We start from the raw sequence: 20,674 nt of genomic DNA on the forward strand, positions 1-20,674 counted from the left end.
TTTAATAGTTAAACGTATACAACTACGATAAAGTATCAGATAATATCTGATAACGCCACGAGGGTCACTCGATGCTTTATCAAACAGAAATGGATATCGAAAATAAAGGGAACCCCTAACTCGACCATTGACTCACTTAAACTTAATAATGTAAGATAGTGGGCGGATCTTTGCGCTTTGCAAACAGTACCGGAGCAGTTATCGGACTCTTTTTTAGGTTTAGGACTTGTGAATTAACTCGAGAAATATTGAACATTTTCAAATAAAACTTTTCATGAAGAAAATAAAGTACCTGTTTTAAAAATAAATGTGATGTAAGGATTTTCGAATGAAAAATTAAGAAAGTTGTTTAGTGAATAGTCGCTGATTGATGTGTTAATATGTAGTGTCTTATAACCTCCATTTTCTTCAGTTGAATATAATTTAGTTCTTTGATATTCAGATTACCTGTGTCAGTTATTTAACTTTGTTCACGGTATGACATAAAAATAGAAAATATGTTACTTGCAAAAACACCTACATGTTCGCAATGCCCATAACAGTGTAATGAGTTGATACAATCGCTGAATGTGTAGTCATGCTTATGCTTTAATGAATAAAGTATTTACAAACCTTTCGACTTTGCGTATTCAAATAGTGCTGAAATTATGACACAACTCGCACATGTTGGATTAATTGCTGGCATGGATTCACTTCTTTTAACATGAGATCAGAAGCAAACGAACAAATAAAACTCGTTAAGAATAGATAAAATTTGTTGATGTGTTACTTAGAACTGTTCAGCTAAAGCCCATGGAATGAAATGCCTCATTTCATAGTATATAAGAACACGAGGAGTATCTGCGCTAACGGCAATATATACTGCTCTGTCTTATTTGTTTATCTTTGTTTCACTGCGTATATTCAATGCGTATATTATATAATAAAGATGATAAAGATAATATTTGTTGTAAACTATTTCTACAAGCTCTTGATTATTTGGCGGACGCATTTAACAAAGTGTCCAATACAGGGACAGCCTAGACGCGTTTACATCATTGTACACGCATTTTACACCAAGTCAATAAATAGGAAACTTGAAAAGTGCAGAAACGGGTTTTTCGGAAAGCTTTCTTGCTTTGTTCGATCGTAAGTAGCTGATCTATTACGGGTTTTTGCTCTGACACTAGAGGTTGTCAAAATTTTAATTATACAGGTACATGTTGGCTTTATTGTGTGCACTATAACACCCAGGTATGTGTACATTCTACAAGGCTTAGATGGCAGGTACAATAACACGAGGTAAGTGAGTCATGCCAGTCTACATGCTCGAAGGGAAATTTCCCTTACATGAAGTGTTCCTACACGACATGTTAACGTGCATGACGTGCTTAGCATTTTCTATTTGAGTGTACGTATCTGAAGTGGGGTTTTATAATTCTAATTTTAAAAAGTAAGACATATCGTCTCAATGCCACAATGCGTCTTTTTGTCAGTAATTGACATTTGACTCTATCTTTTTTTCTCTTTTTTTTTTTTGGGGGGGGGGACTGAAGAAAACTCCACACCGAACTTGGTGCCGTGTACAGTCGATTGTCCCTAGATATAAAACCAGTTATACAAATGATATAAAAAAGAAGACCATCATGGGTGGCACTGCTAGTTTATTTCAGATAATGATGACAGTTTAAAAAGCACAGTGGAAATTCATACACAATTTCTAATTAAACTTTAGACATAAAGTATAATAGTATTAATAATAATTAAAGAGATTATACACAAATCATTTTCTTATATTCACTTACTATAAGAAACAGGTACTCAAAAGGAAAAGGAAGTAAATATTAAAGCTGTGATAACGAAATACTTAACGATAATGCCATAACTATTGAAACAATTTTGTATAATTAAGGAATGAGACATTATACATTAACTATATAACTTAGACATCATGAAAAAAGAATAAAATGCCTATAAATAAGTCCAATGCCTAAAGAGAAGAACTAAACAATGAACGTGAGAACGAAGTTAAATGTTACATTCTACATCAGGTATATACACGTATAACTAACTATTCATTGACGAGCAAAGACTGCAATGCCTTTACACTGTTCAAATGAATAAAGGAAAGAAATAAACAAAGGACAAGCAAAATAAGTGAATGTTATTCTTTGTCACATAAAGACAGTATGACATTGCCATCTTTATCGATATTTATAAAGTATGTATATATTGATATAGTCTGTAAAATAAAGAAATGCAACAGCCTACATCAGTTGTATACATATATAATAAAAACTTAACAAGCAAAGACTACATTATCTATACACATGTTCAATGACAAAAGGAATGAAATAAGCAATGGACATGAGACAGAAGCAAACGGTTATGCCGTGTCACATAAAGGCAATATGATAATGCCACCACTATCTATATTTATAAAGTATGTTTTAATTGATATATCTGTAAAAAATAAAGAAATTCCTACAACAGTTGTATACATGTATATCTCAAAATTAATAAACAAAGGCTACAATATAGGTACACTTGTTCAATGCAAAAAGAAAATAAATATACAATGGCAAAGTTGAAAACTACTTACCTAATGCCAGCTGTTTTGATAATTCACCACAATGGTTTAGATAAAACATTGGATATGGGTCTTATGTTTTTATATGATGGTGTATGGTTTTCACTTTAATCTTTTGTAAGCTAAATAAAAACGAGTACATTCTATCATGTTTATGTACAATTTAATTGATATTTTATAAACAATTTTGTCCATAAAATCACCCCCTGAATAAACTTAAAATTCGCTTACAATGAATACGTTCAAAAGCCATATTCCGATTAACGTTGTCAAAACAAGTATGTGCATTGTATTCTTAGAAGGCATTTTAAGCGATGCAAGTAATATTTCTGAAGTATAAACCTTATTTACAAGAACTGTCACCAAGCCATTATTCGACTATTTCACAACTTTAATTCAGAATTCTTAAGACGAATAATAATGGGCCATCGTTTGCATTTCATTCAAGATAACTATCTGACTTAATTAGATAAGTTAGTTGGACGGTTTGGAGCCGTTGTATTAAATGTCAATAGAGTTCATCAAGTAGTTGCTGATATATTCATTAATGCACGTTTGCATGCAAAACCTTAACCAGATTTATGAAGTCAAATAATAAAGGGCCAAATATTTTTTTTTTCTAACTTGACAAATTAAGTCGATTGGATAGATGAAACCTCAATACAATACCTAAAGAAGTTGCTGAAATATTAAAACATTGTTTAAGCTCGTACAAAGCCTTTAACAAAATTACTGGTCAATTGAGTAGGTTGGTTGGTTGTGAGCCCATTTCAGCTGTGCAGGGCAAAAGATCATATGGTGTTGTGATATTGATTGATGCACGTGTTTCATACAAAACCGTAACAAGAATTCCTAAGGCGAATAATAAGAGCTTAATTCACATTATTTGATTAATAATTAAGTAGGTTGGGTGATTGCAAAAACTTGTCTAAGGTTCAAATGCAACACTTGAAGCATTTTCTGATATTGACTAAATACATGCAAAACCTGAGCCGACGGCGACGCAGGGTTAGTATAGCTTTCCTTTTTCTTTGGAGTTTCGAGCTAAAATTTGTAAAAGTTGATTAAACGATCATAAAACAATGTGTTTATTCAAACTCTTTTATAAAGTTTCCTTCAGTTTTTGATTTTGGAATGACGTATTGGGAATGCTGTGTACTTGTATACTCTAGCCGTAAAGCCAACATTTTTGCCTCACAGTTGAATTAAGTTCATAATATAGCACGCAATAATATAAAACACAAACTAAGACAATCAAGATAAACTTACTATTAGACCTTTCATAAGAGTGACAACGAACTATTTCACATGTTACTCGTTCGTTCAAATTCGAAATGTTAAGATTATAAATGTAGAATCACGATAATGATACCTGAATTTTAATCATACTGTCATACTGCCAACACCAATGCAGTGACAGAAATATTCTTTCATGTGTTCTAGCGAAACAAACAAATCTCATTCTATACACGATCCTCCTCCTTTAATATCATTCAACGATGTAAACTAAGAAACGATGTAAACTAAGACAGATAAAAATATCTCCCTAACCCGCCCAATTATTTATTTGTAATTAGTATAAACATGTTCTATCTACCTTTTATGTTGTTTGCAATTTCGTTAAATGCATGTAAAATGGATACTATAGAACATTCTAACTATGCATGTTAATAACATTTCGCAGACAGCAAGCTTTGGGTAAAATATTTTAATACACTTAAGTTAGTGAAAAATGTGCAAAACTTATACTTTGGTATATTAATTACGTTTGTAAAATTACTAAGCAATTTAATTCCAACTTTCAAATATAATATGTGGTTTTGCAAATTTGATTATCTCTTAGAAAAGTATGTTAAGTATTAAGAAATGCCAATATTAAAAACATCATACTTATTTAGAAAGAACGAACAACAATAAATGTTAAATGAATTGACATGTTTTACATGCAATCGTGTTAAAGTGTTTTAGTCCTTTAATGTTCCTAGTTTATTTCATGTGAAACTCATTAAATTTGACACACAAAATTGTTAAATACACCTGAACGCTCGTCATTGTTAATTAAATATATATTAATAAGTCATTTCTTTACCTATAACTGGTTGATTTTCTCATATTTTCTTCAAATTTAGAGAAAGGTGCCACGAAATGACTTAAAATGTTTCATGAATACCGGCTCAGACCAGTAGAATCGATCAAACACTCATATAACCAAAACAAACCATACATAGACCATCAGCTGTTCGATTATTGTATTATTGCTAACACATGATGGGAGAAAGTTTGTACCTAGGAAGGAGTCCCTTGCCTTCTTCCTAAAGCAATTGAAAGAAATTAACATTAGAGATCAAGAGCACCATATGCACTATCCTAGACGGGTCCATCAGTCACAGCTACAAACAGCTATACACCAAGAAGTAATTCGGCATGTTACATTATGTATATTGTATTGTTGAACATGTGAACCAATTCTGCAATCATCTAATGATGTCCATGTTATGGCCAGCAATAAAATTCCAAGCACATATGCTAACATGAACTTCATAGCTTTTCTTTAAACAAGAGCGCTATTCTTATTGCCATCATACATGTGTTTCGGTTATACTTTGGGCTGTGTTACATGACAATATCTTCACCAATTTCAAACATTAACATTATGCAACACAATGATAATCCATGACTCCAATGGTTCCATTTTTTTCAACTGTCAATGGCGAAAAACAGAATAGGGTCTCTGCAATAATCTTTCAATTCTAATGCTTATCAGTATAATCTCATTTCTAATTGAATTTAATATATAATCAAAAAACACTTATGATTTGTGTATAGATAAATGAATTATTCGTTATATTTGCGCTTTTTTAACTTGGCAATTTTGGCCTCGTAGCTAATATATTTTTTTCTTATGTAATCCGAGGCCAAAAACCACTCTCTCGAAATAGTTACACAAATTTATTTACTCAATTAAGGAATGAACATCAAACATGACGATATGTGGTCGTACCATTGACAGATGACTACGAGTGTCGACAATTTGCATTCGGCATATTATTAAAATGAGGTAAGCCAACACGACACGCTTACCTGTTTAACGAACAATGAGCTTATCTTCATAGTTGTATTGTTAAAATGAATTTAGCCCAAGACTTACCGGCTTGATGAACAAGGGGATTGTTTTCGGAACCGTTTCCTTGAACACCTGTAACGAAGCGGTTAAAGTAAGGAAAGAAAACCATCAAACATCGAAATAAATAGAATATCGTCACCTTGTCGAAAATAGCTACTGTAACTGACATGTTCCTGTAGTTTTTCATATAAATATTGATCAGAATTCCTCAGAAAAGGGGAACAAAATATATTTTTGTTTTCCTTATTATTCATTATTTGTATGGCTTGACGTAGTTATGAAGATATAAGTACACTTATTTAAATGCTTTAAGATTAAAGATTCTATTTAAACAACGTATATACTATGTGTCACTTACAAACGTTCTCGGGGACAAGTAACGTAAACAGTTTATTGAACACTCAAATAATTTCATTTTTTAGAAAATCACGCTGAAACAGATTTTTATTTTTTTTAAATTAAACTTAATTTTGATAATTATCTTTATTTTAAAGTTTAGTTTTAGGTTACTTTTAATCAATATAATTAAAAAAAATGTGTTATCGAAATACAGCAATTTCCTTGAAAACAAGTTTTTTTGGTTTTTTTTAGCGCAAACCATATGGTATACAGTACATGCACTTACAGAACCGTTTGCCCAAACGGTTGTGCTAAGAAAGTGTTTATTTCTTCAATGGAATCCCATTTTAAGTGAAATACAGATCTTTGTCAGAGATCACTGTAGATATTTCCGTATAACCTTAAGTCAAACTGATTCCTAGTACAAAATCAAAACTCTAAACGCCATTAACGGGAAGAAGGTTCCATTTGGGTACTAAATTTTAAACAAATTAGAAATAAAAAATTACGTTTTTTATAAGCAAAACAAGATTGGTTGTATTTGATAAAGTGACTATATCCGGTGTAGGTGTTCAAACAATGTTGTGAAAATGTAAACCAAAACGTGAAGCAAATGTTTTTTTAATCACAAACCATTCACCTTCAAAACCTACAAGGATGGTAAGAAGACATTGGCATAAAATGGTATAAACACGCTTTGATTCACTGTCTTTTGTTTTAAAATAGAAAAAACGAACATGTTACACTGAGCAGCCATTTAAAACAAATTGTAATGTCCCTCTAAATCTAAAGCTGTTCAAATAAGATGCCTATACTTATGATCTGTGTTATTTCGTTATGCCTTAAAGTGAGTACACTTAAATTTGGAAAGAAAGAAAAACATTACCATCATGCTGTTCTTTAGATTCTCCTTTGCAGAAACGAACTTTACCTAAAACGCAATAATTTACACTAAATAATTGTAACATTTATGTGTAACGAACATATTGAATATCTAAGATTGACGATTTGCAATATAAGCTATTGAATTGTTATACTAGTTTCAATGATTGCTGTTAGTTCTGATAGCAAACTTGTTCAAAACAAATATTTAAACTGCAAACTATCAGTTAATTCTTTATTAAACACAGCAATAAGACAGCACAGTTTTGAAGATTTGTGTGGAAATAAACACTTTGTATACATAATATATATCTCATACTGTTTTCATTACATCAGAAAATGGTCCATATATATATAAAGCGTTTGCTTACCTCGAAATACAAACATTGTGATTCCTACAGCTAGCAGAAACACAATGGCCACAATAATGCCTATAACTAAAGAGTAATTATGCAGTGGTGTCTCAAATGGCTTTGGTACATCGCCTTGTTCGCCTGTAATGAAATAGACAATAGATCAAAATAAATGGTTTCATTTATTACAAGCCAATGAAAATTGAAAGCTTACGGACCAATAACACGTTTGCAGTTGAAACCAAAAGCCGACACAATGTTGGGGCCTCGCATACCACTATAGCACGCTACAGTCTAACCCTGTGTTCTACCTATTTCATACATCTGTGTTTAATTTTTTTATGATTGATGGATAAACTTCTTGCTTACATTAACGATAAAAAACAGTATTATCCACCTACGTTTATATTTTTTTAGAAAAGACATGTATACGTTTGACAAGCGCGACAGCTCACAATACCTATCAAATGGTTTAATAAGAAACAGTCTACCTGATATGAAAACAACTGCCGCAGAGGATGACATGCAAATAACCTTGCTTTCATTGACAAACACACTTTCCAGACCTGCTGTAGATGATTCAATCTCAATTTTGATGATGCCAAACGCTTTAATCAACACGGGATAGTTAATATCAAGCTGACAAGTATCATTGCTAAACGATACATTATATAACTGGAAGTCGTAGTGATCTAACGACCCAGTTTTGAGCAACGGCGTGCAGCTTCCTATGTATTCGTTGCTGACATTGACGTAAGTAATATGCCTGTCTGTCGTCTTCCAAGTGATGACAACATTTTCTTCCAAATTGGCAGACATAACTAAAACGGTTAGCTATGGTTAATATAGTATAAGAAAGGACTTATCAATTACGGTTTAACAGTAAGAATTCCAACTTTGAACATTACATGCCCAAAGCAGTGACAAAGTTTGTGTTGAAATGTGTTTTACTTTACTGAGATGCAAGTATGGTACAATTTTGATATTTTAACATGATTCTAAATCAGTTACAATAACACAAACCACATATACAAGTCCGTTGCTTAAATGAATGTTAATTGTTGTATGTATTTTACTGTTTGTTATTTAATGTCAATTGTCACTTACTGTGAGAACACTCCTTTTGCGCAATTTGGCAATAGGTATCCGTATCATTTCTTGGGCAGATACATACAAAGCCTTCTTTCACATTTGCTGGTGTGCAATTCCTACAGGGATTTTCTGCACATGCATTGTAATGGTCTATGCCCACAAGATAGAGAGCCTCTGATCCAAGGTCTACTAGTCGATCATTGTGCTTAAACTCACTGATATAACCTGAGGAAGAAATTGCCAAGTTTTCCAAACACATTATTTCGACGGTTTAAAATACGTATTTTTGTTTATAATAGAGAAAACATGGTCAGTGAAAAGTTAGCAAATATTTTGGTAGGTTTAAAACCAGATTGTGAGCGCTCAATTTCACACATGTTTAACATGTATTGACATAGTGTAAGATCAACAGATAAGCCAATATACTATTTTTTTCTTAACATAACGTATTCAAAACGTTCAACGTTGACTTCGTAATTGTATAACAGAAATGCTAAACTAAAGGGCAATAAGTAAAATTCGATTTAAAACAATGTACAAAAAGTCATATGAATATTCTGTTGCGAAGATTTAGTTTGAGTTTCTATAATGTTAAGAGACTGTGTTATTGCAAAGAGTTCTATGAAAATTAAATTGTTTAATTGAATGTCAGATACACCGGAATCTGTATCTGTTTCTTACAATCTGACCAAACTTTGCAGCTTGATTCAGACACAAATAAGACGTCACAACAAGACGTCGGAAACAAGATGTCAAAAGGAACCACAGCGGACAAAATAACCATGCTTAACATGGGTATGTATTAAAAGCTAAGTGATTATTTGTTTAATAATATATTTTCATCTGCATGGTGACCCTGACATTCGTTAAAAACTCCCTCCCCATGATTTTAAAGCATGTATTTGGCAATATTTGTAGAATGTTCTAGAAATTTCTATGTATTCCATGTATAGATGTTTTAGAATAAACACGATTCTATAGAAATTGAGAGAAAAATCCAGAAATTGCGTGTAGTATTTTCTTGAATATTCTTAGTTTGAATCTAAGGAAACACTTTCCTGATCTTGTTGGATTTAAAAAGAACTGGTATAGTTTGGTTATCATTTTATATGGCTTTAATTATGAGGACACTCACAATCACCAGGATTAGTGCAGCTTTTATGCAAATATATTGACATTATTCTTTATTTTTAGTAATTGAATGTTCATATTACTTTTGTAAATTTCTAAGTAAATTAGTATTACTGTTGTTCAATGACCATTGCTGGCGTTGGCTGTCTTTGTTGTGTATGGTGGTGGTAACAAATAAACCAAAAATGCAATAAGTCACATAACAAAGTCCAAATAAGTACTGTTGTAGATATGAGCGAACTTATAAAATGAGTGTTTGCTTATGCTAAAATGAGTGTTTGCTTATTTTTAGCTACTGTTTATCCCTGAACTTCCAGTTTTTTAATATATATTAACAAACAATGGAATTGAATCGAATAATATCATTCCAATTAAACCGTATGTAGAACATGTCGAACTTACCTACAAATCCAGCTGAAAGTCCTGATAAATTGAGCGGTACACTTGAGTTCGGCAACGCGCCAATGTGCATGGAACAGTCACTGAAGTCAATATCTTCGACTACTGTTCTCACATTCGGAGGAAACTTATCAATCGCCATGGTAGCTGTCGATAAAAATATAATCTTTTTGGTTTATAATAGTATTGTGGTTATAACAAGTTACTATTTTAGAAGGAGGGATCTTTAGACGATCGAAATATTGGAAAAATATAGACTGGGGGAACTTCATGCCAACCCCTTTCACTATTACCGAATTGACTCAAAATTGGTATCGAAACTGTATTAATGTCTATAAACGCTTCTATTTTTATAGACAGATTATATTTGCTCAATATATAATATGGATATTGCTGTTTTAAGCACATTGTCGCAAAGTAACATTAAAACAAATTCATTGACCAGAGGTAAAAGAACTGTCACAATTATAGAGCGCTAAACTATAGTAACATTTAAAAAAAACAACAGTCGATTTGTTAAGGGCCGTCATTGGTATTACATGCAAGATTATTATCTGACTTGTGTAGTTTAGTAGGATGGATTCCTTGAAGCAATTACATAAAGTTTTATTCAAGTGGTATCTATCTTAATTGATTAAGTAGTTTGATATTAAAGGAACATTGTAAAATGTCTTAATGCAATGCAACGAGTAGTTTTCTAATATCTTCACATATTTTTAAATACTTAAATGCCAATATTAGCAACAAATGGGTCCAAAGTTTCGATGCAATAAATTATGCATTTGCCGAAATATTAAATTTTTAAATGTGCTTTCATGCAAAACCATAACCAGAATTTTAAAGTCGATTATTAATGTTATAAGTTGAATTGTATGCAAAGTAGAATTATCTTACCTGTTTATTAACTATTTTGAATGGTTAAAAACGATTGAACAAAGTCCCAATACAAGGACATCAAGTAATTCCTGAGATATTGCACAATGTACGCTTGCATTCGAAACCTTCACTAGAATTCGTAAATCGAATAAGAAGGGAGACATTTGCAATATAAAGAAGATTGAGTTATCTTACGTGATTGATTAAGTAAGTTGAGACCACATCTCTAATGTGTCATTGCATTTATAGGATGTTCTTGCTGAAATATTCACTTTAATTTGATTTATAATGTATATTGGATTGGTAGTGTCCTGTGTTTTAAATTCAATGCAAAACATTTTGCTTAGATATTGACTTAAATGTGTTTACACACAAAACCTTCACCATAATTTCTAAGTCGAAAAAACAAGGGCCATCTATTTCATAATATGCAAGATTATAATATCTAACGTGATTTGTTTTATGTAGATTCGAAAGATGGGAACATGTGTCTGCATTTCCTATGCAATATAGGATGTATTTCCTGAGATATTGTCTAAAAAGAGCTAACATGCAAATCCTTAACCAATGTTGGACGCCTAAAGTGTGAATAGTAGGGCTCTCCTTAGTATTCGAAAAGTCGAGTTGAAAATTAAATCGCGCAAGGATTTGTTGAACTTATCGCACCTGTTTTCCTATCAACTTTTAAACTAAGCGTGTGCCATTTGTTTTTAGACATGAGTTGCTTCCCTTTGATTGCTGTTGAAACATTTCCTTTAAAAATATGCATCACTGGCTGTGCTCCCTGTAGTCCAAACGTTACAACAGGACTTTCATCGATGTCATTTCCAATATACAATATCAACCCTGAAAAGTGTTATAACAGAACGTATGAGAAATCAAGTATACAAGATACCAAATCGAAGTCGCTATGCGAATTAATACTTTTTTTACCATACATCGCCTTTAACAAATCACTTGAAATTCAACGGTTTTGAAAAAAATAAGTATAACAAATTCAAACTTACCGTCAATTAAATGTGGCTGAATAGACATTTCAATAAATAAGTGTTGATATTTTTCAGGCCGAAGTTGGATGTAGGACAAAGATGTTTGTTGAAAAAACGGCACAAGAGCAGTTACTTCAAGGTTGAACGTATATTCTCGGCAGTCGTAAGCGCCAGCATCTTTCCATTTTACGCGTTTGAAGTCTAAAGCCCCATTCTCATCAGACGAGATCCTGTATTCAACATTGTCTTAACATTTATACTGTTAACTTTCTAACCATATATAAAGCATAAAAAAGATGAAACACGTAATATAATTATGTTAGTTTCCTTGATCTAACGTATTAATGGTTGGTGCAAATTTTATCAAAATATTTTCAATATTGCTAGCTCAAACCTTAAACATGTTTTATACTTAATATTTTATAAATAATTATGTTCTAAATGATTTAGTTTATGGAAGAACGCTTAGTAATGATATATTTAAATATACGTTCCCCTTCCGATTTATATGAGGGTTACTGTGTAACAATCTGTAGTTAACTGATTAATAATTAGTTTTCTACGTAAGTTTTTAAAACTAACCGTGAATTGGGCTTTGATTCAATGTCGCAGTCAAATGAAGCATGCATTCCTACTGCAGCCGCTCGATGAACGTACCCTATAAATGATTTTGCAGACATTCAAAAGTCCTCCTTCTCTACCTGCCATGGGTTTTTATTCAAAACGGATACAAAAGCGAATAGTAGATGGCTTACTTAAATAATTAATCATATTCTCTTACCTGAACACCCTTCAACTGCTGAAGAAAACATAATCGAAAGGAACAATATTTTTAAACACTTTAACAAAGTATTTGTTCGAGGCCTTTCTTCGACAAACTTTCTTCCATGTCTGACGTTACTCTTGTATTTAAGTTTGGTTTGGTCTAGGTTATGGTTCGTCTCATCTTTCCCATTCAAACAATGAACTCCTTGTTGATGTGTTTTACTGTTAATAGTTCTTCTTAATGACACTACATGCAGCGGTAGCTTTTCTGTACGTTTCGTCTTTTCCATTCGAAGATTAATATCAGACTCAGTACAAGGTTGCTCATTGAACTCCTCAACTTGTGCTTTTGTTGATATTTCTTCACAACGGTTATGACGGCCTGGTGTTTGTGGTGATGTCAACTGCAATACATTTATGTAGCTTTATCCACGCTATAATATATCACTTTACACATGCAAAACATAATTTAAAACATGTTTTCTGTTCGATTCCCTTAATCTGCTGCCCGCCTATAGCCCACATTGGACATTTTAAGGTAGAATTTGCCTCTCATTGCAATAGAACACGATATAAGGAACAAATGTTTACGGGTTTAAATAAAGATGTTATTTGAATAATACATGACACATCAATATCCTACCTTTTTGATTCTTTCAAATTTAGCTGCAAGTTGTAACAGGTTTGCTTCCAAGAATTTCTCAAAATCAAGGATCATCTAAATAATTAAAAATGACTTTATTTTATAAAATGCATTTAAACTCTAACATAAACATTAATTAAAAGCTATGTGTGGAATGTTAAATTTATGTCTTTTGTGAGGGTTTTCTTTCTAAACATTTGGCTTAAATAAATTAAGCATTGGAACACTTGTTTGAAATTAAATGTTTTCTTTATAATGGTATGTGTATAAAGGAAACAGTAAACCTGGTAAAGTGTGCTGGCTTTCTTCACCAGTTCAAGCAACTCGTCTATGTGGTCTTTCATCATTAGGTGCAAGCCATTTCCAGAATGATTTGGGTGTCCATATTGATTCTATTGATAGACGAACATGTCAGGTGTTGAAAGTCATGCAGTCATGACTGATTGACTTGACAAAATATATCTCTAAACATCTAGTTATAAATAGTACACAGCATTCCGTTTCATTCCTATTCTAATGTTTACCAAACAGAAATTGTTCATGAATAGGCTTTATTTATTGCCACAACATTTCAAATTTGCACTCTCCAATTCTTATATTTACCTTGGCAAACGTGTCATCATCCAAATCTTTAAAAGGGAACACACTGCTGTACGCGAGAATAATGAGGAACGCGAAAGCACTGGAAATTGATTGCCTTGTCAGTGATAATGGTTTTTAATGGAATGGTGTTTGAAACGTCACGCGCATCATGTTTAATACTCACACAAATGATTAACCAGTTTAAAGGATATACCTTGTGGTATCTCAAGCTCGTAACTGGATCATTAGCTATTACTGCCACGTCCATCGTTCCGTCTGTTTAGTTGATACTTTAATCTGCAATGCACCAATTGACGGCTATGACATGTAATAGTTAAAGTCAATTGGCAAATTCAAGTTATTTTCATCGATATTGGTTTATAAAACTTAATATTTGGTTTAGATTTCCTTTAAAATATGTTTGCAGTCTTTGATACTTTAAGGGTGCTTTTAGATGAGCTGCATGACTACTGCAGATATACTGACTTACAAGCAGTACGATGAACAGGCTGACTAACCAAAAGTGCTATAGTCACATATACCGTAATAATATGTACTTGCCTATACAGACAAACAGCTGGCAGACTACTACGAGTATATAGATAATCTCGGTTCACAAGCAATATAAATACTGGTGAACGACGGTGTGCCAAATTGACGTACATACATTACACAATGAAGTTTTAGTCAGTTTCAAAAATATGAACAGACGCCCTACTGCACAGTTCTACATTAATATAGATTATTTAGATTTCAGATTACCGAAAATGAAAAACAAATCAGTCGCGCCATTCTTCGGATTATAACATATATATCATGAAGCAATACATGTATAAAATCGATGTAAGCATTTGAAATTAGAAAGGCAAATTCACTAGAAAGGTAGGGACAAGTTATTATTATTACACGAATAGCATATCGTCAATTAAGTTAGGTTAATGTAAAAATATTTAACTGTTCTATGGCAAGTGCTAGTTTGAAAAGCGAATGTAAATCCTTAATGCATTCGTATGGCACAGACCGTTAATATTTGTATGCAGCTTCATGCAGTGGTCCTTCACCAATGTTTTTCAAACAATGACCCTGGATCAAAGCTGGGTACGTCTCGGGGAACCCAGGATTTATATAGAGGATCTCAAATGAGTGTTTATTTTGCAGAGCTTCGATTTTATTGTTTTAAAATGAACTCGTTTAATATATTCGATATAAAAACCACTCATTTGAGGTTTTATTTTCAACAGAACTTATTTATGGTCGAAATTTAGGTCAAAGTTTATTCAATACACTTCTCTTGTCATAGTGCGAATAATTTACATTGTGTGTTATTGGGATGATTCATCCGCTGGAAAGAAAATAGCCCGAAATAAAATCCTGTTATTAAATATAAAAAACATAAACCATACCTCAATTATCAACTGATTTTCAAAGGTTTCACTTTAAAACACCAAAAAAAATATATTGCAATCCATTTAAATCAACCAAATCAAAAATAAGTGCACTGTCATAACTGCGTGACGTCATAAGTAATCAAGCGCATGAATACATGTTTTTGGTAAAAGAACAAAAGTCAGCCGCACAGTCGCTTTCGAATTCGCTTTGTAGCTGGTCAATTACAACATGGATTTTTGTCATTTTATTGGATGTGCGCAAGGACATATCCTCCGTGAATCGGAGCTTCAAACATGTTGCAAAAACCACCAGAAAAGTGGGATATCATCTGGAATCAGTGACTGTGACAATGTGTGAAATTTCAAGCATTGCTGGCGAACAGCATACCTCGAGCATATTGCGAGGAAGAAGACGGTGTATTTTTAATGGTGTACAGGGTTCTGGACCATTTCTTGTGTTGATTTGGATTTTATTAGGCTATACTAAAGTTGTTTGTAGATGCAATATTCTTGTGTACCGATGTTTGCATACTCTGATTCGCAGGAACGTTGTTGTCATTCAAATTCAAATCCTGGACAAGGTATTTCTGGTGATGTGATTATTTAGGTGTTTCGTTTGGATTAAGCCCAGCCTTCTTTACCATTTTTTGACAGCGCGTATGAATACTGTTTTCGGTGATGCGGTTACCTTATTTGCATAGTTATTAAACTAGTTTTATATGAAAATTATTGCATTGTGTTATATTACTCCTGCGCCGTAAGTTATGTTATAAATATATTTACATATCAAAACCTTTGAAAATCTATCCTAAAACCGCATCGCCCAGACACTTACTATCTGGAATGCAACCCCATGTAGTGGTCTTTTACAAAGATTGTTCAAATAATGTCATGTGTGTCGAATGTTGCTCCGCCCAGGGGGTCAAAAGTTTTCTTTATACTTATAAAGTGAGATCTTTGAAATATTCTACTCTTCAACCACAAGGCTCAGACCCTTGGTATTTGGTATGTATCCCGAAGAAGAGGAATGTATCTTATTACATCCATAGCTAGCTATAGCTTTCTTTCCATCCCCTGTCTTCTTTAGCAACAACTTCTTCCTTAGCAATGCCTCCCTTACCGACTACCATCGACCATAGCAACCGATGACTTTCTAATTAAATGACTTCCGCAGCACTATTCATGAGAGGCATTAACAAAACACAAACGTTGTCTTTTCACTCCAGTTGTAATTTGTAAACCTTTACTATAACGTTTCCGGTAATAATACTTCAGGCCCGTAGAGGCAGCGCCTTTGTTCATATTGATATCAACCTGAACATATCTGGGATGGTATATGTTTGTATCTGTAAGTGACCACAATGCAACATTATGATGTGAACAACTATTGAAATTCCATCATTACCTCTTTTGTCAGTTCAAGTGCAAGATTAACCAGGTTCACGTATACTCTCCCCTTCAATGAAACAACGTGATCACAGAGAACGTCTTTGTCTGACAAATGTCAAAATCCTGTAAAAATGAAAAGCACATTAATTATTGTATAACAAATTCCTAAGAACTGCTTTATTCTATATGCACATGTATCCAATGATCACAGATAAATTGTGTTTCTCGGATCCAACAACTGTCATGTAACATATAATAAATAATACTGTATACTTTAGTAATAAAACCATACAGGTGTTATAATTACTAAGCGTTGTACAACAGGTAAAAGGTTATTATTACTGAAATTCACCTTTTAAATTTATTTCAAAAAGTAAGGTGCCAAAACGTTTCTGCAACCTACTTCATTTGATCACCTACAGCTCTCCAAAAATGAATTGTTTTAACAAAAGTGTGTAAACCTACAAACTGTTTAATAGTTTTCATATCACACTGTATCTACGTATAAACAAATGTTACAACTGGTAAGTACATTTGTTTTACTTTCTAGTGTATGTCTGTATTTCCTTTTCCAACAAAAACGTTTTGTGAAAGCAGACTAGAGCATAATAGGAAACAATATAGTGTTCTTACCTTTTCAAAGTCCATATAAAACTGCCAATATCATAAATACAAGATGTTTAAAAATGCGAATGTGCGTAAGATAAATTTAAATTTCATCGGGATTCCAAAGTTAATAATATCCACATGTGTAAAGCAATAGCAGGTTTTTGATATTGGGATCATATCCTACCTTTTGAAATACTAGCTAGTATTTGCTGTGGTCATTATAAACAATTACTGAATGAACATCAATGCTATTTAAAAACGTGTGAGTAAATCATTTTAACGTTCAATTATGACGGATTCATAGCAGTAGTTTCATAGCATGTTCCAATTCTCTCTTAGAAATATGAGAAGAACCGAACGAGTAAAAGTATACATATATATATATATATATATATATATATATATATATATATATATATATATATATATATATATATATATTAGTTTTCTTACTTTACGAAATACAACTATTGACAATATACAGTATTAATAGTAAACTGCCAGTGTAATACTATTTCATTTTTGACACATAAACTTGGATTAAAAATCACATTTATTAATAATCGTTATATGTATTTTTAAAATACTGAATGCTACTTTTAATGTCGATTTCTAAAACTGAAATTACAAAGGGTGTGATCAATTATTTTATTAAATCACGTCGTGCTTTTAAATTTTAGATTTAAATACTACATTACAAATAACTGTTATCTACGTGTAAACAAATATGAATGTGATATTAACAGATTACTTTCTTTCACTTTGGGTTTCCTTAATTTAAAATTCATTAGTGTTCATCCGTTTTCTATACCACTTAGACTAGAGGTAAACATATCTGACAATTTATTTCCAAATTCTATTTTTAGTCGCATGTCTGCTTATATATAAAATGGATTCCCATAATCCTATATTTTCATTATTACAATGAGCGTTGATTTATAAATAAAAACTTGGTCACATATTCAACAACAATACTATTATATTCATTCAGAAAATAAGATAGTGTATATACTTTAATCACTATTAGTAAAAACCAGTTTGTACACATGTTTGAAAGCGGGTGTGGCTGATCTTAGAGTCTACGAGTAAATAACATCCAGAAGCGAACGTTATTATCATATGCCGGGACTAAGTATATACTTCCCTCAGATCGAAGCGGCTCAATACCGCCGCCTTATTTAAATATTATTATAGTTGGTGTGTCATATGCACCGTCTAACTAATGGCAGATATACATCACCTAATTGATGCGCTAATGAAACAACTGGACGTCAAATGACATAGTTTTGTTTCAAAAACTTTATTGATTGGATCGACACACACTTAAACAAAGCTCAATTACTCAACGTGCAAAATATTTTTAACCCAACTACATGTAAACTATTTTGATGTTGTAAAATACTTTCTATTTATATCTGATAACAAAGACGACAAATTTATTTCGTTTTCTTCAAGCCAAATCAAACAAGTCAAGTGTCCTTTATTCACTCATTTCAATACATACATAAACAAATGAGGAAACACCAAATGACAAATAGAGGCGGACAAGTAAAATTTATACTTATGAAGATAATATGTCTTACCTTATAAATACTAAATTTTCCGTGTTATACTTTTTGTTTAACTCCTGACACACACACACATATATAGAATAAACCTTACATTTGTTACATTCAAAATTGATTTCTCAAAAGCCGATTACAAAGGGCTTGTTCAATCATTTCATTTAATTACGTCTTGCTCATCAAAATTTAAATTCTATATGATAAATGGAAGTACACACAACTGCATCTACGTATGCACACATATTTATGTTCTATGTAAAACTTTTTCCATAACAATTTTATTAAGAAAATCAGACAATATCAAAATACCTACCTTATATAAGTTAATGTGTATTTGTATTATTCATTTGGGGTTTTATAGAGCGGGATTCCAGATTAAGAATATTCACATGTAGGTCATGACAGAGATAAAACATGTTTACATACTTAAGATAGTGGATGATAAAATATGTGCTGTGGTAATCATTGATCATTAGTATTGCGAGAAATGCTACATATATAACGTATAAATCATATGAACTTACAGATAGGATTACTTAAGAGCATAAATGCTATGGCGAACTAATAAACTGTGTAACATGGCTATTATTTACGAATAAAAACAATAAATATACATATGTTTTTAAGATAAACGACGTAGATGGAATTATGTTACATTCACCTTGCTTATTTCTGTTGTATATTTTAGTACAGCTAAAATACAAAAGAGTTCTTACCAATGGGAATATGTATATATACAGTACATAGTAGGTATCTGATATTGTTAAATCAAAGCGGGATTCAAGAAATCTAAAAAGCCATCTGTCTACAGTATATAGTAGGTATCTGATATAGGTACAACATGTTTGCATACAATGTAGATAATACCGTGGTACTTTTGAAATACATGCTAGTATGTGCTGTAGTTATTATTTTCAATATCATATCAATTATTAATATTGCAAGGAATGTTATATATAAAAGTACGCTACGTATTACTTTATTCACATTGTATGCTATCGCGAACTAATAAGTTCGTGTCATGGCTATTAAATGCGAATAAGAACGAATATATACATATACTACATATCACATATCTTTCCCATCACAAACGAATAAAGAAGATCAGAAAACAGCTCATCAGAAAAAATCAAATTATTCTTACCTTCTCATTATCCATACATCTTCTGATATCGTTAAACGAATTAGCCACCTTATAAATGTCAATGTGTATGACTAATTTTGGTTTCCCATATACGGAAATCCAAGATAACAAATGCCCTCATGAAATAGGTAAATAAAAGTTAGCATGTTAACATAAGTTGAAGTCGATGATCAGGTAGTAATTTCGAAATACATCCTAGTATGTGCTGTATGTATTATTAACAACTGCATATCGGTCATTTATAATACAATGAATGCTATTTATAAAAATGCAATACGGATTACTTTATTCATCTCATGCTTTTGCGAACGAGTTAATTTTAGTATCATGGCTATCATTTGCGAAAAAGAAACAATTAATATACATAGACTACATTTTTAAAATGGACGAAGTAAATAATATCATGATGTTTTAAAATGTCTTATGAATTTTTCTTTTGCATGTTCTAGTACAGCTAAAACACACAGAATTGGCATAAAGTTAAAAATACCTTTCTTGATGTCTAAAATACAGACGTGATCTGATCAACACAACACGCACAGTTTGCTAATATTATATTGTTACAACAACAACAAAATGACGTCTGGTTTTACATTCTCTGTATGTCATGCTAGCGCTGTTTACATCAGTAATGTGCTTTTAGTATCCTTCGATGTCGACCCTACGATATTTAATCCCAGTCAAACGTGAAAAGCATCAATTTGCGCTCAGGAAACAGGTTAATTATGGTCACATAACATTCAATATAATAGCAGTCAATAAAAACCACGGTTTTCCGTAATTAGGTAATTTTATTTTAGTAAAATAACATTAATAATAAAATAAAATTGTTACG

At 32.1% G+C, this 20,674-nt stretch overlaps 1 protein-coding gene across 3 annotated transcripts; it reads right to left on the minus strand.

The window, feature by feature from the left end:
• Window positions 1-1,625: 1,625 nt before the first annotated feature.
• Window positions 1,626-19,972, minus strand: LOC128205347 (uncharacterized). 3 transcript variants are annotated; one of them, XM_052906913.1, is made up of 15 exons: window positions 18,714-19,972; window positions 16,538-16,644; window positions 13,959-14,041; window positions 13,447-13,554; window positions 13,163-13,237; window positions 12,536-12,923; window positions 12,337-12,412; window positions 11,773-11,984; window positions 11,432-11,611; window positions 9,893-10,036; window positions 8,375-8,584; window positions 7,759-8,088; window positions 7,286-7,408; window positions 6,919-6,963; window positions 1,626-5,765 (listed from the first exon to the last, which is right to left on the minus strand). In XM_052906913.1, exons 3-15 carry the CDS (start codon window positions 14,010-14,012, stop codon window positions 5,677-5,679), a joined length of 2,034 nt encoding a protein of 677 aa, XP_052762873.1. In that variant the 5' UTR covers window positions 14,013-14,041; window positions 16,538-16,644; window positions 18,714-19,972; the 3' UTR covers window positions 1,626-5,676. The 3 variants fall into 3 exon arrangements, with proteins under 3 accessions (XP_052762873.1, XP_052762874.1, XP_052762872.1); XM_052906914.1 differs by lacking the exon at window positions 18,714-19,972 and having other exon boundaries at window positions 1,626-4,881; window positions 5,718-5,765; window positions 16,538-17,302; XM_052906912.1 differs by lacking the exon at window positions 18,714-19,972 and having other exon boundaries at window positions 16,538-17,302.
• Window positions 19,973-20,674: the final 702 nt, after the last annotated feature.

The sequence above is a fragment of the Mya arenaria genome, chromosome 10, assembly GCF_026914265.1.
Source record: "Mya arenaria isolate MELC-2E11 chromosome 10, ASM2691426v1".
In the NCBI taxonomy this organism is placed as follows: Eukaryota; Metazoa; Mollusca; class Bivalvia; order Myida; family Myidae; genus Mya; species Mya arenaria.

Coding starts and splice junctions, on each gene's coding strand:
- LOC128205347 (XM_052906913.1), bottom strand. CDS start 14,012: ATGGACGTGGCAGTAATAGCTAATGATCCAGTTACGAGCTTGAGATAC. Junction 11,985..12,336: donor GAATCAAAGCCCAATTCACG/GTTAGTTTTAAA, acceptor TGTTGAATACAG/GATCTCGTCTGATGAGAATG. Junction 6,964..7,285: donor CACAATGTTTGTATTTCGAG/GTAAGCAAACGC, acceptor ATTGCGTTTTAG/GTAAAGTTCGTTTCTGCAAA.